This window comes from Suillus plorans (assembly GCF_016647745.1).
Source record: "Suillus plorans strain S12 chromosome Unknown HD556scaffold_47, whole genome shotgun sequence".
NCBI classification, from domain to species: Eukaryota; Fungi; Basidiomycota; class Agaricomycetes; order Boletales; family Suillaceae; genus Suillus; species Suillus plorans.
In genome coordinates, this window is record NW_024537431.1 from 218031 (window position 1) to 231955 (window position 13925).

Genomic DNA, 13925 nt, shown 5'->3' on the forward strand with positions numbered 1-13925 from the left:
TGTGACAACCAGGCAAAGTAAAGCACGTGAGTTTTCATCAACACCGTGAAACAGCCCTTGATAATCCCTCCTGCTGAATATTGTCGCAGTTCACGGAAGTGTTTTACCGCAATCCAGATTGCGAGACATAGTGTGAGGACCTCCCATGCAGTGCCGAGTATCCAAGTAGCAGACATAAGAAGTAGGATATCTTCCAGATAGTCAATCTGGCACTGATAAGTACCGGAGAGAATGAATTCCTCTGGTATTCATCAATAAGCCCCATGCACATTTATTTTCATCCACAATTAAGCTCGCCCCCTGAAATCTGCATCGTCATCATTACGGTAGTCACACCGTTAAGAATGCTGACAGCCAGGAAGGTGACAATGAGGAATATCAGGATTTTTCTGGATCGCTGATACATGGCATGCAACCGAGTGACCATGATGACTTGCAGCATGTTTCAGTCAAGTCAAAACCGCTGAGGTCTTGCAAGTGCCAAGCTTACCCCACAGCATTACATATGCCACATCAACTATCCAATTCCACACGTTGTATGAAATTGAGCCTGACCAGTCCAGTGAGTGACCAGCCTCAGGTAGCGCACACTCCAAACAGACTCACATCTGTGGCAGTATAGCATGACAGTTATTAGTGAACCAATAAGTTAGTAAAGAACCACGCCCACTCCTACAGGGCACCATGGTTAATTGGAGAGGAATAGCAGTTATATGTGCAGAAGACTCACTGTATCTGACAGCAAGATGGTCAGAACACTCACTGAATGCCATTGGTCAGAAGAAGCAAAGACAATGAATGTACTGAGACATACGCAACATGTTCATGCTGATTATGAGAGATAGAAAATTAGCACAGCACCAATTGTGTAGCCTTTCGAACATATGCAGCAGATAAGATTCCAAGGTAGCGCACCTAAAATACTTTCAAGTCAGCACAACATGGCAAGCATGACAAATAAGGTACGTGCACTGAGATACAGAACTGTCATTAGGGACCAGCGTTGTCTCTGGAATCAAATGTGTTTTCGTGTGTGTTCCTCTGACACCAGACTCTACTCACCCAGATCAGCTCCACCTATAAAACCATTCTCAGCGAGATGCCAGCTGCTCCAGTCATAGCATCGACATACCTCTTGTCCAAATGTAAGTGCTGAAAGTACTTGTAAGAAATCAGCAGTCCTTGGATATCATCATGCTCACCCCAATCATATGTCACTCCAACTAAGACGGCAACTGCAAGGCAGCAGTAGAGGTTAGATTGAAATATTGAATCCAACTGCTCTCCACGAACCGATATAATAGCTAAGAGAACGATTTGCATTGATGGTCAGCCACCAAGCGGGATCATCTGAGACCATGGTCATATTGGTAGAGAATTTGATGTGGACGAGAGGCAAACTTGGTAGATTAGTATGACAATAACATTCGCACTATGTATATGTATACCGCCTTAGGGGTAAAATCTATGCAATCCATGTAGATGGGACTGTTGCGTGGTCATCGGGCTGTGGATGCTAATTAAAATGGTACTTGTGCAGAATCTTTCCTGGATTAGACTACAGCGTGACGTTTGGCAGATGAAGCACGGAGTTTTAATTTTAGCAGGGTGCCGGCTGTGCTGGCCCCCGGCCAGGTGTCATTGTACATACAGACATTGTACAGACACTAAGTACTAACCGTTTGTTTTGCTACATGTCTATGTAATGATGATTAACCTAAACCAATGCATGAATTGTAACTATGTAGTACCACTGCTTAGACCGGCACAACCGGCACCTGCTAAAATTAAAACTCCATGCTTCGCCTGCCAAATCTCTCTGAGATCGACCAGCCGGCACAGTACGCCACTCTGGTTATATAAAGCCCCTAAACGTGAATGTGAAAGTTGAACGTCCGGTAATGTTCACTCCATTGGATGCCAATTCCTTATACTCTTCGCAAGCAGACGAGTATGAGAGGTACAACTACTTGTTAATACATAGGGATAACCCGAAGAAAGGTAAGCTTGGGCTACACACCTTGCACTAGCGAAAAGCTCAGTACTAGTTGTTACTGAGGCGTTGACATGGGGCACGACAATATCGCTTAGTAGCTGATTACCGGATCCGGAGGGACTCAGTGTCATATGGTGCGACAAGTCAAAAAGTGAGTGGAACTTGAAGATAATGACCATAGCACTGGTGATGCTATGCACCAAAAATTCTTCTTGCACAGGTAACCGAAAGCTTTATTCCCACCCTTCCTTACTGCTACTTATCCGGATTCTGGATGTGCCAGATAAGCTCTTGCACTGCGCCCTGAAATATTCACAATCATTCGTACTGGCAGGGAACCACCCGAAGCCCCTCGACTTAGATCCGGCTAGGCACACCGTCTAACAGGCCTGACAGCGACGCATGGTCACTGAAATCAGGAACAGGAAGTGATGCAGTCCTCACCACGATGAGGTTCTATGCAAAGTTTTATGTGGATTCAACTGGACATCATGGGATGATTGGTTGCCCCTGGCACAACCATGGAGCCTTTTAGAGCCAGTATTCACCTGCATGCGTGAATATAAGAGAACCTAGCATAGAAATCAGGAAACGATGCAACGGTATGGGTATGGTGACTGCAAGAAGTTATCATCAATGCGTAAGATAACCTGGATGAGCCTTTCAGGGATCGATCGATCAGGTAGCACCGTAAATATTTGCCCTGGATGTGATTGTTGCTTGATGCTTGTGAATTATTCATCCTGATGCAGAAACTGCGGTTGTATCGGAAAGATGCACAACCAATTCACATTGCAAACGTACACAATTTGGTACCACTTCAAACAATCGATCAGATTAATTCGTCGAGTTTAGTATTAATAGTGGCGCTACTGATCTTATCGATGGAATTGGACCAAACATAGTCCTGCGGCAGCTCCACTGAGTGGTAAGGGATCACGGTTGGTCGCATCCTGGTCCGTGACATGGGACATTGTGAAGATCAAAAAGTATTCTTGAGCGCCAGTTTGAAAGTATCGCAAATTTTCAATGGCCACATGGTGAGAGAAATCTGCTTCTGACCATGTCTTCTTGACAGGGGACGCGTTTTTTTCACGGTGCTTCTTTCTATCAAGTCAGGTTCGTGATCTGGCATGATGATCCAGGCATTTCGCTGCATTACCGTCGAGTCAAAATATCGTCCGTGGGACCTCGATTGTGATGTATCGCTCACAGTAATACTTGACCCAGCGGTGGCAAAAATGCGATGATTGAGACATAATGCATAATGCCTTGATTTCGACTGGAAAGGACGATGTAACTCGATGTTGACTAGAAGTTTTGATTGGCGTTAGCACGTGCTTCGCGGAGTCCCAACTTGCGACGCGTGCTGACCGTGTCGCGTTTTGTCCGTTCAAAGTGGGGCTCGGGCCTCGGAGAGCAGCATCGTTTCTCGCGAGCACGTCTGCCAATCAAACCTGGATTTATCCCGGTAATTCCGTTCTGTTAAAAGCTAAACGACCCAGTTCGTTCGACAAATTAAGGACCAGGCTTTTCCACACTCTTCACACAGAATCACTCTTCAACTACAGCATGCGAGTTCTTTGTGTGGCAGAGAAACCTTCTATAGCTCGTTCAATCAGCTCAATTCTCTCTGGTGGTCGCCTGGAAACAGTAAGCCAGAGATTATTACGTACCAACATTCTCAAATCCGTACATTTTGCTTCCAGCGTCCAACGTCTAACAGATTCATCAAGAATTTTGATTTCGATTACCCACAAACCAACTCACAATTTACAGTAACCGCCGTCTGTGGTCATTTGCTTGCCCACGATTTTCCAGAGGAGTACAGACAGTGGAATTCTTGTGACCCTATTACACTGTTCGATGCGCCCATTCACACCTCAGTGCCCGCAGACAACAAGAGTATCGAACGCAATCTCTTGACTGAAGCGCGTCAAGCGGATACCCTCATGATTTGGACAGATTGTGATCGCGAAGGAGAGAACATTGGGAGCGAGATTGTCAAGGTATGCAGGAAATCACGTCCACAAATCGTTGTGAAGAGAGCTAGATTTAGTGCCATCATTCCCCAGTGAGTATCTGGTTCTTGGCCAGAGTTTTTTCACTAACAGACGTTTATGACCCCAGGCAAATTCATCGTGCTGCTCAGCACCCTGTTGATCTTGACATGGCTCAGGCCCATGCCGTCGAGGCGCGCATCTTCCTTGACCTGAGAATAGGTGCTGCATTCACACGTATGCAAACTCTTACACTGCAGACACGGCTCGCCCAATTTCGTGAAAAGAGAGAAGTCGTCTCGTATGGTTCGTTCGTCATCGAGCCACTTGTCTTTTTATGACACATTCCGAGCAGGTCCCTGTCAATTTCCGACGCTCGGGTTTGTCGTCCAAAGATACAATCAAGTCAAGTCCTTCGTTCCTGAAGACTTCTGGTTCATCAACTTTTCTGTGGATCGTGATGATATGAAGGTCGACTTTAACTGGAAAAGGGGTCACTTATTCGAACCCGATATCGTTGCTGATATACACCAGGAGATTTTGCAGAATCCCACTGCCAGAGTGGTGAAAGTGACACAGAAAGATGTCAAAAAATAGTGAGTTTTTCTACATGTTTGAACCGTACTAGACCGGGCTGAACATCCTAGCAAACCACTCCCATTGACAACCGTAGAGCTACAGAAAGCAGGATCCAGATTATTAAAGCTTGCTCCCAAGAAGGTCCTCGATGTGAGCTGAATCGAGATATAGGCGCTTATTTCTTTCCATCTGACCGTGGTCATATTCACCAGATTGCGGAGAAGCTTTACCAACAAGGTTTTTTGTCATATCCACGCACAGAAACGGACCAATACGATCCTCAGTTCAATTTTATGACACTCATCGAGAAGCAAACCGCCGATCCTGCTTGGGGAGGATTCGCCACTGGGTATGCTTCCCAAGGTTTTTTTGTGAACGCCAGACTTATACATGCTCAGCCTGCATGAGGGTAATTTCAATACTCCAAGGCGGGGCAAAAATAACGACAAGGCTCACCCGCCCATTCACCCCACTGCTCATGCAGGGAATCTTGCTGGTGACGAGAAGAAGGTATACGAATTCATAACTCGGCGTTTTCTTGCGAGTTGTAGCAAGGATGCGGAAGGCAAAGAGACAATTGTGCAAGTAGATTATGGCGGTGAAGAGTTTAATGCAACCGGTGAGTACCTCTGCTGCGATTACGACTCACGTTCACACCCTCGTAGGATTGATTGTCCTTCAGAGAAATTACCTTGAAGTATACCCATATGACAAGTGGTCGGCAAAAGAGATACCGAACTTTCAGGAAGGAGAGCAGTTTGTACCTACGGTATGCGAAATCAAGGACGGTCAAACTTCCTCGCCGTCTCTCCTCACTGAGGCGGACTTGGTTACCCTCATGGACAAAAACGGCATTGGTGGGTTTTCACATACAACGATATTCGCCCCAATCTGATCATTTATTATTCCGCAGGCACTGATGCTACGATTGCTCAGCACATTCAGACGATTGTCGACCGGGAATATGTCATTGAACGCATGGATGGTGCAACAAAACATCTCATGCCCTCGACCCTTGGAATTGGGCTTATAGAAGGATATAATGAAATTGGGTTTGAAAGAAGCTTATCGAAGCCGCAGCTCAGGCGTGAAACCGAACGCGGCATGGTTCGAGTTTGCGAGGGCACGAAATCTAAAGCAGAGATGCTCACCGAAAGCATCGAACAATACAGGGAGATGTATGTTCTCGCAAAGAGAGAGTTCGATAAGGTTGTATCTGTAGGTGGTCTGGTTTACACACTGTTGTCGTCTCGTTCACAATGCACTTTAGAGCGTGCGCAGGTACATTGAACGTAACGCAGGGGCAAACCAGGGTGGTGGCGGTGGCAATGGTGGCGGCGGTGGCGGCGGTGGAAGGGGTAGAGGTGCGGGTGCAGGAAGGGGTGCCGGTCGCGGAAATAATGATGATAATGATAACGACAATGGAGGACCCCCGCCAGGAGGTGCCGGCCGTGGCCGCGGTCGAGGACGAGAACGCGGGCGGGGCGCTGCAGCTCCAGCTCCAAGAGGCCGTGGACGAGGTGCTGCTAGGGCCGCCCCACCGCCACCTTCCAACGACATTGATGGTATGTAAATTTACGTTATGAGATATGAGAATTGATATGGTTCTCTAGATTCGAATGATGATATGCCTCCGCCTCCCTCACCACCTCGAAGTCGTTCACGAGCATCCAACGTACCATCAAAGCCCAGTGCTCCTGTCTCGCGGACAACTTCTTCTGGGAGTAAACCCACATTCTCGAGGGTTATTACCCCGACAACTGCTCCCCGACACAACCCCTTGCCTTCTTCAAGTATGACCCCCGAATGTGAATGTGGTATCCCATCTCAGCGCAAAACAGTCACACAGAAGTCAGCTCGTGAAGGAAAGGAGTTCTATGCCTGCGGAGTCGGTGACGGATGTGGGTTTTTCAAATGGTGCGACGACGGATCGATTGGTATGCCAGCAAATCCCACGCCGCTTGTCCCGGCCAAGCGCGCATTGGCTAGCGAACGTTCAGTGAGTTCATGTTTTGTTCTACATCTTGTTTCATACAGAGGTGTGTGAGCTTAATCAGGTCGACGCCGTTGCACGTCAATGTCAATGTCGTGAAGACGCGGCACGGCGTACTGTCAATAAGGAGGGGCCAAATAAAGGACGAATATTCTGGGGATGTCCCAAAGGAAAGGACGGGGGGTGTGCATTCTTCGAGTGGGACGATGAAACACCAAAACCTAAGAGCGCTGCTGGTTCACGTCCCATGTCGTCTCGATCAGGAACTCAAAATGATTCAGCTTCTGGTAGCGGGAAGTGCTTTAAGGTTTGTGTGCACACATCAAGACAAAGCCTTGAGACACTAACCTTGCATGTAGTGTGATCAAGAAGGCCATTGGGCGTCTGGTGAGTAACAGTAAAATTATGTGCTGTTAGAGGTTGCTAAATACATATAGCGTGTCCAAATGGTGACATGACTAGTCGATCGAGGCCTGCAGCAAAGGCGGGAGGATCAGCGTCCGGTGATGCGTGCTTCAAGTGTGGACAGAAAGGGCATTGGACTTCTGGTATGGTGCTGTATCTGAACATGGACGTCCCATTCATTCATAATATGACAGAATGTCCTGATAGTGGTGGGCCTGGGCCATCAAAGCGCCCAAAATCTACTTCAAGAACTTCAAAGTCTTCGAGCACCACTTCCCGAGGGAGAGGTGGGAAGAGAGGTGGGAAGAAAGGGGCGTTCAAGACGAAAGGAGGAACGTTTGGCGCTCCAGATGATTTCTGAGGCTAAACGGCGAATGCGCTATGGCTGTCGACCCGCTTAAAGTGGCAACCCGACTTGATTGGAGCGTTCATACACATTTGCGTTTGTCAGTTACTGTACATTTTAAGACCTAATCAGTGGCGAATCAATCTGACAAGTCCTAATAGTTTGAGTGACACATCCATCTGTCGAACTCACGTCTATCCTCAATGCTTGGCTATGCTTTCTCCGTCGTTGCCACCGCTGGGGCGATTCTTTCTACGTCTGCGACTCGCACATTGTAGTGGACATCAACACCAATGACAGGTGCATTATATTGGCAATCATGGTGGCAGTACAACCACGACTGTGTGCCTGCGTGTCCAAGAAGTGGTGAAAAGCACTACACTACGACAAAGCCCGAAGGACACTCGGTAACTAACTAAACTATGCAGCACTACGCTACCCCTGGAGGGGGTACTCACAGAGTCTCATCCTCTACGTCCGTATGATCGGTAACGCGAAGGTATACCATTGGTGCGGCAAAGATCATGCTGCCGACCATTAGGCACCAAGTCGATAGGAAGATGTTCATATATCTGAAGCACTGGTCCAGTGGTTTGTTCACACAGAGGACTAAAGAACTCACGGGATTCCAGCAGCATCAGTACTCCATGCGCCTGCCGCACCCGCTGATTGCAGGGACTTATCTGTATGGTGTTTGATCAGTATTGAACTCGAACTTACAAAGTTAATACGCGCAGAAGCCAGTAAACACGGCCAACTTGGCGGGGTCGTTCGACATGGCGCCTATTAGCCAGTATGCATATGTCTGCAACATTGAATCCAGCAAGCCATGGACTATCATGACCCAGACATGTGCAACATAGGTTTCTTCTATGATATCGATCTTGTAAGCATCCTTCATGGCTTCAGCGCGGGTATATGTCCTAAGGAACACTTCCATTGTAATTTGAGGCTGTGGTGTTGCAGGATGACATACTTCTGGTAGAAATACGCCCAGACGTGGGAAGCGAAAGCCACAAAGAATACGAGGCTCCAGCCGTAGAAGGCGCGGACTCTACGCCGGACCCTTTTTCGGTCAAGGATAAAGTAACCGAGGAAGATAGATCCAAAGACCTGCGACGTATAGGACATCAAGCTATTCAGGGCCCGAGCACGGATAGTAAATATCGCGCCGTTGTAATTATTGTATTCTGCGCAACATATCAGCGACCACGCTGATCCCAAGAACAGTACCATGACGAACCCCAGGTAAAGCAGTAGTTACTGGCAAAGAACATCGGGAAGAGGAAGATAATCCAAGGGTCGGTCTTAAGCGCCACGTACAAGCGGGACACCTCCGTCTTCCACGATGGGTAGCTGACCTGATTCACGTGAGTCCCGTCCGTACGAATCACCTTGTTTGGGTTTGCCATCAATAGTGGGAGGAATACGCCGACGAGGGTCAAAATCAGGAAGCCAACCTAGTTTAGTGTCAATCTCTGGTGACAAGAGATTATCAAAAGCATACATATGTACCATTGCCAACTAAAGATGACAAGATCAATCAGCTCCGCGGTCAGTCATAGCCAAAATATGCTCACCACTGTTGGTCTGACGGTGGAGGACATGAGCGCGGCTTTCCATTCACAAACGTAACATATATATCACTCACGGTACGATTGAAACTGGTTCCAAATGCTACAGCAGAACCCATGACCCCTCCAAGATTGAAGATTGTCCAAAAGATAGAGATGAACGTGCCCTTCTGAGCCTCTGTGGGGTATGACATCATCAAAGAACCCTGCGCGGTCCAAAGCAAAGCTGCACAGATACCAAGGATGGCACCGGCCGCGATAACGAAAGCACTCGCGTCAGGATGGATGTTGATAACACTGAAGCGCAACATTTCAGTAACATCACAGGATCGACGTACGAGACATCATACAGGAACGAAGCGATATACAACGAGTAGCCCAACGTTCCAAGTATCAGAGTCCATCGAGGACCGAGGACATTGTTAATGGAACTGCAACGACATGAGTCGCCATGGGTCAAATCGACGACCTAATTGAACTCACCCGGAGAATAATCCAAAAAAAGCAAAAGTCGCATACAAAATCGCGCTGGCGTTAGCCTGGACTTTACTGTTGACTTGGCCTCCACCACCGAGACCAGTCAGTGCAATGAAGATGCCGGGGCCCAAGAAACACACAAATCCCAACATCGACACTTGGGTGATGGGGTGGTAGTAGTACCTCCTCCATCCTGTCGGACGGTTAAAAAGCTCAGTGTGCGGATGTACAGGTACCTTGCTGCTGTCAAGTTTTTCGACTTCTGCGTGTACCTCAGACATAGTAATTGGAAGATGGACGTACGAGGGCTCATTATCAAGGAGGAACTACTATCTTCCTCTTATATGGTTACTAGTGGCTCAATGAATTGCAGGCATGCGGAATTCCGTAGGTAAGACGCAGTACATACCTGGTCAAATATTAGCACGGCTTGAACAAATGAATGCCTGACTAAAACTTACAATGGGACGAAAGCCCACATATTACACATGTATTTCATCAGTAGCATTGATAGGCGCGGAAGGAACCGATGTGATTCAATTGAATCTATCACGATAATAAGTCGTGCACTGAAATCTGGACTAGGAGTCACACAGCATTTGTAAAGACTTCGTGAACTAGAGGCGCGCTCCAAGTCTGATTATGATATGTAGAAACCCATCCGGTTAGTGAGCCACGAAGATGAATGGTGCGCTCACCAAAGGAAGATACTCGTGTCAAGATCATGACACGATTTCGAAGTTTGCCAGGTGGTCCAATGGTTACCACACACTAAGCATTATCGAATCATCATTCATGAACCATAAGCCCGCAATGCTATTGACGTAAAATTTGTTAGTGAGGCCGAAGAAGTCACAGTGCTAAGAATGAATGATTACCCTGAAAATGTGACCAGGGACCGTTGCAGCCGCTGGAGGTTGGATCTTTGCCACGCCCGCAATTTGCATCCAATCGTATGCCGACTGATAATAGACGTTGGTCTTCTTAGACATTCAGGGCCTCATCCTCAACGTACGTGTGGTCAGTAACATGAAGGTACACCGTTGGCAAAGACCATGCCAACGATCATCAGGTACTATGGTGGATGATTGGTGACGGTTCGATTTGCCGCGTTGCCGCGGGCATTTTTCAAAGTCCGTCTGTTCATTCACGATGTATTTCTATATATTTTTTGTATACCTATGTATGCTGTCACAGGCTGGCGGCAAGTTGTTGCAGCCACCACAAATATCTGACTCCCTTTTAGGATGGCTGCCTCCTCTCATACGCATGAAGGAACCCGAGCTTGTTGACAAGCTTGGATTGGATGAATGTGCATGAGCATATATTCTGGCGGCGGGCCAATCAGATGTGAGTCCTTCACCTCTCAGACTTTATCTTGACGAAGCATAAATACCTCCCCAGATCCCCGCTCGTCGTCATCTCCCTCTGTTCCTATGCTCGAGTTCGCAGATGGTAGTGTTATGGTATTCAATAAGCTCGGGTAGCCGTCCGACTTTACAACCAATGTGCACCGAGGTAGTATGAATTCTGTGCGCCCGCCGCCGGCTGACTCAATCGTCCTCAGGATGTATTCAGGATGCCTCTGCAATGATATCGATGGCGCACTATACCCAGTCTCATTCCTATGTTTCACCTTACATTATCACTTTCTAGATACTTATATGTGGCTCGAGGCTTTGTACCTGTTTCCTCGTTGAATGAAACCTGGTTGTGCGCTGGATGCGGCATACGTTTGACATTTGTATGCTAATAATACCAGTTTCAATAATACACTAAACTACTATGAATTGGGGGCTGTAGAGCTAAAGGGTTGCATACCGAATGCACGACAATAGAAGTTGCATTTATGTGTAGACTTGAAGGCATGAAATGCCTCGGTACAGTTTCCTTCGCCAAAGTTAGCTGAATATTCGCTGTAAATCAAGTTAATGACAATTGAAAGATATGCGAAGTATGAACTGACGGTCCGGTCATGACTTGGCAGTCAGTGAGAAGATTCCCAGATCCTGAAAAAGTTGTTCAGAACACGATCAATAAAAATGAAGGCTGCATTACCTTGAAAATCAGATAGATAGACGACCTCATTTGTGAGGCGATGCTGTACGTGTTGTGCAAAGCACAGGAACAGTCCAATTTTCTCCTCAAACCCCCGCAAATGATAAGTGGGAACAGCGGAGTTATTATTGATATACTTGATAAACTTGCCCTCGATCCTTTCCTCCAATAGATATGTTGCTGCTCCAGCATGATCAGAAGTATCGTCAGGGATTGCAACTGCAGCATGCACAAGTCGAAGACGAGGAACCTGATCTGCAACAGCAGCCTTTACTGTTTTTGTCTCGATCATTTCATCAACGAAGATGTAGACGAGGGACATCAAGCACGTAGCCCAGTATAGGCAGTTAGCTTCATCAAGTGTCTTCCCCAACTCATCTTCTTTGGAGAACCTATGACGCTTCTTCCCTTCACCTTTTCGGAAGAACACACGCTTAGCTACCACTTGCCTCGCTGTGAAGATGGTGGCCTGCAAGGATGGTTCATCGGACGTGGATGTAGTTGGTGTCAATGAGGCTGTGTGCAAGAGAGCAGGATGACAAGTCTTGAAGCTTCCGGCAGCACCGATCATCGACTTTGGATCAGAATCAACCGATATCAAAACAAGGTCAAAACGAGAGTGTGTGATATTGAGTGGAGTGGTGACAATGTCATGGAATTTGACGGAGCGAATGCCATACACTCGGAAAGTGCTTGATTGATACTTGGCTGAATGAATCACTATGTAAGTAGATACTCAGCTGAGAGCGTGTAACATACAAATAGTAGCTGAGGCTTGTTTTCGAATGCTGCCTTGCGCCTCCATGGCAGCCATGAGTTGTTGTTGGCTAGGTAGCAGGCAAAGCTGCGAAGCTTCAGGAAACACAATGGCACTGCTGATGCGGCTGGGAAGGGCTGTCGTCACGACCGATGTGGACATGTCCGTCAGACTACTAGTAGATTCAGGAATGACAGATATTTCAGTGCCCTGTGCAATCATTGAATAAGCAAGTTTGATGATCCTTTAAAAATTGAATTAATACCTGTTTAATACGTTTATAAACACGGCTACTAGATGGGCTAGTTGAGCTGGGGCTACGTAGTTTCTTCGAATGTTGGCTCTTCAAAAATTGGTCAGTTGGTAGTATGTGATGACACATGTACACCTGCCTGTGTGATATGTGATGCTGCGTGTGTGCTGGTCTGTATGTCACCGGTCATACAATCAACATTATCAAAGCGCTAAACATGGTTTTAGCAACGTCCGAGTCACTTGAACATTGAATTAATAGAAATACACTCACTGACTCATCAATTTGCTCCCTCCAAAGCTGAACACTTTCATACTGTGCATGAGTCATAATTAAAAGAATAGCAACCTTTGTGCTAGCATGAAACTTCGGAACCGGATCTTTGGCTGTCGAGTGAAGGAAGAAGTCCTGAAGCACCATTGCGTCAGGATCATTTAAGGGCTCTCTTGGGTCAAAGAGAATCATCATGGGCGATTTGTGCATTTCGAGACTTTCCAGGGTGACTTGAGAGTTGTTGCGTGACCATTCGATCCATAGCGACTGCAGGTGCTGTATTATAGAAAAGCGGAGTCCTGCTCGTGTGACTGTTAAAGGTACGCGCATGTCCCGCTCGAGGTTCTGTCATGGTGTATTGAGTCAGTGAAATCAATAGATGCATCTTTAAAAGCTGAGACGTACCCCAACCAGTAAGGTTCCAGATTTGCCTTCGGGTTTCAAATGATGAATTGCAGCTCGAATTGTGACCGTTTGGACACGTGTGGATGATGCCGCAAGAAGCATCTTGCCACGATGCTCATTGTAGAGTCGATGGTTGGAGGTGTAGCCACCTGGTACATCAGTCGGACGTAGTAGTGTATTGACTGACTCCATGTCAGACAAGGAACTAATGGGGTCATTTAAAATATAGTACTCACGGGAGACTGGAGCAGGCGGTGGAAGCATTTTCCCACTGCCACTGGTAGTAGTCATGCTAGAGCTGAAGCGCTGACTCGGGAAAAATTGTTCTGCAACAATGATGGTAGTGAGTACTAATACATATAATAATGGTATGGACACCATTGATACTACTTACCACCCCGCTGTGCTGCAGATGTAGCTTTTACAAGTGCATGCCTTGATGCTCCCATTCCACTCGTAAAATCTGACTAGTAGGTGAGCACTGTATACCAAATAGCAAGAACACGTAAAAACTTGCCGACACCTGTGCTGTTTGGCATTAACTCAGCAGCCTTGCGATCAGCGTAATGCTTTGCACAGCCAGGACAGCATAGACGACCTGAGCCATCCTTGCCACGGACATATTCAAAAGCCACTGACATGTCAAATTTGACATTACAACGTTGACATGTCCTAGGACCATATTGATTGATTGGTGTGAAGTCAGCCATCTTAAGACCAGTGTGCAAAATAGATGTAGGGTTGGGGCGAGAGGACGATTGTAAATTTCTGGCTCTACTATATATTAATGTACGCATAGATCAGCCAGC

The 13925-nt window shown here is 46.9% G+C and overlaps 4 protein-coding genes across 4 annotated transcripts; 1 reads left to right on the plus strand and 3 right to left on the minus strand.

Annotated features, from left to right (window-relative positions):
* Positions 1-277: 277 nt before the first annotated feature.
* HD556DRAFT_1487914 (uncharacterized protein) lies at positions 278-1366 on the minus strand (the record flags this gene model as incomplete). Its single annotated transcript, XM_041308746.1, has 10 exons — positions 278-432; positions 491-550; positions 607-608; positions 731-735; positions 764-803; positions 857-915; positions 1063-1077; positions 1133-1152; positions 1203-1235; positions 1294-1366. The coding sequence occupies 10 exons, from the start codon at positions 1364-1366 to the stop codon at positions 278-280; spliced, it is 462 nt and encodes a 153-aa protein (XP_041157739.1).
* Positions 1367-3367: 2001 nt separating this feature from the next.
* On the plus strand, positions 3368-7780 carry HD556DRAFT_1520402 (DNA topoisomerase). The gene is made up of 15 exons (XM_041309150.1): positions 3368-3649; positions 3706-4070; positions 4127-4302; positions 4352-4592; positions 4644-4725; positions 4788-4924; positions 4974-5194; positions 5241-5432; positions 5489-5793; positions 5846-6140; positions 6189-6574; positions 6633-6875; positions 6928-6955; positions 7006-7116; positions 7168-7780. The coding sequence occupies exons 1-15, from the start codon at positions 3569-3571 to the stop codon at positions 7332-7334; spliced, it is 3030 nt and encodes a 1009-aa protein (XP_041157740.1). The 5' UTR covers positions 3368-3568; the 3' UTR covers positions 7335-7780.
* Positions 7774-9651, minus strand: HD556DRAFT_1241783 (MFS general substrate transporter; the record flags this gene model as incomplete). The annotated part of the gene is made up of 8 exons (XM_041298226.1): positions 7774-7891; positions 7942-8028; positions 8051-8242; positions 8296-8509; positions 8563-8779; positions 8947-9190; positions 9244-9324; positions 9377-9651. The coding sequence occupies 8 exons, from the start codon at positions 9649-9651 to the stop codon at positions 7774-7776; spliced, it is 1428 nt and encodes a 475-aa protein (XP_041157741.1).
* A 1535-nt stretch (positions 9652-11186) lies between these two features.
* HD556DRAFT_1208042 (uncharacterized protein) lies at positions 11187-13820 on the minus strand (the record flags this gene model as incomplete). The annotated part of the gene is made up of 9 exons (XM_041296509.1): positions 11187-11286; positions 11337-11379; positions 11429-12148; positions 12188-12395; positions 12472-12610; positions 12638-12941; positions 13113-13442; positions 13511-13579; positions 13622-13820. Coding segments are annotated over 9 exons (2112 nt in total), but the record flags the coding sequence as incomplete, so codon positions are not given.
* Between the last annotated feature and the right edge of the window lie 105 nt (positions 13821-13925).